The sequence below is a fragment of the Chrysemys picta genome, chromosome 1, assembly GCF_011386835.1.
Source record: "Chrysemys picta bellii isolate R12L10 chromosome 1, ASM1138683v2, whole genome shotgun sequence".
NCBI classification, from domain to species: Eukaryota; Metazoa; Chordata; order Testudines; family Emydidae; genus Chrysemys; species Chrysemys picta.
The window spans coordinates 41,793,224-41,796,856 of NC_088791.1; the positions used below are offsets into that span (position 1 = coordinate 41,793,224).

Here is a 3,633-nt window from a genome sequence, read left to right on the forward strand (position 1 = left end):
GCTATGCCGCTGCAACGCATCTGGTAAAGATGGTCTAGGACCATAATAAAACCACCTCCACAAATGGCAGAAGCTATGTCGGCGGGAGAAGCTCTCCCACCAATAGAGCGCTGTGCACACAAGGGCTTATGTCGGTGTAACGTATGTCACTCAAGGTTTACTCACATCCCTGAGCGACATAAATTATGCCAGCATAAGCTGTCGTGTAAACATAGTCTCAGGCCTGGTCTACACTACGGGTTTAGGTCGACTTTAGCAGCGTTAAATCGAATTAAGCCTGGACACGTCCACACGACGAAGCCCTTTCTTTCGACTTAAAGGGTCCTTTAAACCGGTTTCTTTACACCACCTCCGACGAGGGGATTAGCGATAAAACCGGCCCTTGCGGGTCGGAATTGGGGTAGTGTGGACAGAATTCGATGTTATTGGCCTCCGGGAGCTATCCCACAGTGCTTCATTGTGACCGCTCTGGACAGCACTCTCAACTCAGATGCACTGACCAGATAGACAGGAAAAGACCCGTGAATGTTTGAATTTCATTTCCTGTTTGCTCAGCGTGGAGAGCACAGGTGACCACGCAGAGCTCATCAGCACAGGTAACCGTGATGGAGTCCCAGGATCGCAAAAGAGCTCCAGCATGGACCGAACGGGAGGTACGGGATCTGCTCACCATATGGGGAGATGAAGCAGTGATAGCTGAACTCCGTAGCAGTAAAAGAAATGGCAAAGTATTAGAAAAGATCTCCAAGGCCATGAAGGACCGAGGCCATAACAGGGACACACAGCAGTGCCGCGTGAAAATTAAGGAGCTACGGCAAGCTTACCACAAAGCCAGAGAAGCAAACGGAAGGTCCGGGGCAGAGCCGCAAACTTGCCGCTACTACGCGGAGCTGCATGCGATCCTAGGGGGTGCAGCCACCACTACCCCAACCGTGTGCTATGACTCTCTCACTGGAGAAACACACAGGGAAGACGGTTCGGGGAATGAGGAAGATGAGGATGGAGGTACTGTAGGTAGCTCACAGCAGCAAGGAAGCGGAGAAACCGGTTTCCCCAACAGCCAGGATATGTTTGTGACCCTGGACCTGGAACCAGTAACCCCCGAACTCACCCAAGACCCTCAGGGCACACAGGAGACCTCTGGTGAGTGTACCTTTGTAAATATTTGTAAACATTACACATGGTTTAAAAGCAAGCGTGTTTAATGATTAATTTGCCCTGGCAATCGCGGCCAGTACATCTACTGGAAAAGTCTGTTAACGTGTATGGGGATGGAGCGGAAATCCTCCAGGGACATCTCCAGAAAGCTCTCCTTTATGTACTCCCAAAGCGTTTGCAAAGATTTCTGGGGAGGGCTGCCTTATCCGCCATGTTAGGACACTTTACCACGCCAGGCCAGTAGCACGTAGTCTGGAATCATTGCATAACAAAGCATGGCAGCGTATGGTCCCGGTGTTTGCTGGCATGCAGACAATATCCATTCCTTATCTCTCTTTGTTATCCTCAGGAGAGTGATATCATTCACGGTCACCTGGTTGAAATGGGGTGATTTTATTAAGGGGACATTCAGAGGCGCCCGTTCCTGCTCTTCTGAACAGAAATGTTCCCCGCTGTTAACCACGCGGTGGAGGGGAGGGGTGAAGTGATCATCCCAGAGAATCGTGTGTGTGGGTGGGGGGGGTGGTTTACTTGTTTGTGCCGCATGTTAACCGGGAAACCGCAGCCCCTCCTTTTACATTGAAAACCCATTTTAAATGGACAACCCAATTCATCCTTGATATGGGAAATGCGCTGCTGTTTGCAACCTTTCCTGCATGTTAAGAAGGTTAAAAAAGCCAAAACACTGTGGCCTACCATGGCTGCCTGCAAGCCGAAATATGCGACCTTGTAATGAAAGAGTGTATCCATTGTTCTCTAAAATGTGTCTTTTTTAACCACCTCTCCCTTCTCCTCCACCAGCTGCAAATGTTTCTCCTTCGCAGAGGCTAGTGAACATTAGAAAGAGAAAATGTAGGACGAGGGACGATATGTTCACGGAGCTGCAGATGTCCTCCCACGCTGATAGAGCACAGCAGAATGCGTGGAGGCAGTCAATGTCGGACATGAGAAAAGCCCAATATGAACGAGAGGAGAGGTGGCGGGCTGAATGGCGGGATGAAAAGAGCAAGTGGCGGGCTGAAGATGATAGGTGGCGTCAGCTTGCAGACAGACGGCAAGAGTCAATGCTCCGTCTGCTGGAGCATCAAACTGATATGCTCGAGCGTATGGTTGAGCTGCAGGAAAGGCAGCAGGAGCAGAGACCGCCGCTACAGCCCCTGTGTAACCAACAGCCCTCCTCCCCAAGTTCCATAGCCTCCTCACCCAGACGCCCAAGAACACGGTGGGGGGGCCTCCGGCCACCCAGTCACTCCACCCCAGATGATCGCCCAAGCATCAGAAGGCTGGCCTTCAATAAGACTTAAAGTTTTAAAATGCAGTGTGTCTTTTTCCATCCCTCCTCCCCCACCCATCCCAGGCTACCTTGGCAATTATCCCCCTACTTCTGTGAGGAACTAATAAAGAATGCATGAATGTGAAAAAACAATGACTTTATTGCCTCTGCAAGCGGTGCTCGAATTGGGGAGGGGGGGTGGGGTGGGGTGGTTGGTTTACGGGGAAGTAGAGTGAACCGGGTCGGGGGGGGGGTTTGGAGGGTTCATCAAGGAGAAACAAACAGAAGTTTCACACAGTAGCCTGGCCAGTCACAAAACTCGTTTTCAAAGCTTCTCTGATGCGCACCGCGCCCTGCTGTGCTCCTCTAACCGCCCTGGTGTCTGGCTGCGCGTAATCAGCGGCCAGGCGAGTTGCCTCAACCTCCCACCCCGCCATAAAGGTCTCCCCCTTACTCTCACAGATATTGTGGAGCGCACAGCCAGCAGCAATAACAATGGGGATATTCTTTTCGCTGAGGTCTGAGCGAGTCAGTAAGCTGCGCCAGCGCGCTTTTAAACGTCCAAATGCACATTCCTCCACCATTCGGCACTTGCTCAGCCTGTAGTTGAACAGGTCCTGACTCCTGTCCAGGCTGCCTGTGTACGGCTTCATGAGCCATGGCATTAAGGGGTAGGCTGGGTCCCCAAGGATCACGATAGGCATTTCAACATCCCCAACGGTTACTTTCTGGTCCGGGAAGAAAGTCCCTTCCTCCAACTTTCAAAACAGAGCAGAGTTCCTGAAGACGCGAGCATCATGTACCTTTCCCGGCCATCCCACGTTGATGTTGGTGAAACGTCCCTTGTGATCCACCAGGGCTTGCAGCAGCATTGAAAAGTACCCCTTGCGGTTTACGTAGTCGGTGGCTTGGTGCTCCGGTGACAAGATAGGGATATGGGTTCCGTCTATGGCCCCGCCACAGTTTGGGAATCCCATTTCAGCAAAACCATCCACTATTGACTGCACGTTGCCCAGAGTCACTACCCTTGATATCACCAGGTCTTTCATTGCCCTGGCAAATTGGATCACAGCAGCCCCCACCGTAGATTTGCCCACTCCAAATTGATACCCGACTGACCGGTAGCTGTCTGGCGTTGCAAGCTTCCACAGGGCTATCGCCACTCGCTTCTCAACTGTGAGGGCTGCTCTCATCTTGGTATC

General features: G+C 51.7%; 1 protein-coding gene across 1 annotated transcript; it reads left to right on the plus strand.

Moving 5' to 3' along the window:
• The first annotated feature begins 227 nt into the window (after positions 1-227).
• LOC135973224 (uncharacterized) lies at positions 228-2,605 on the plus strand. The gene is made up of 2 exons (XM_065555458.1): positions 228-1,143; positions 1,960-2,605. The coding sequence occupies exons 1-2, from the start codon at positions 606-608 to the stop codon at positions 2,460-2,462; spliced, it is 1,041 nt and encodes a 346-aa protein (XP_065411530.1). The 5' UTR covers positions 228-605; the 3' UTR covers positions 2,463-2,605.
• The last annotated feature ends 1,028 nt before the right edge of the window (positions 2,606-3,633 follow it).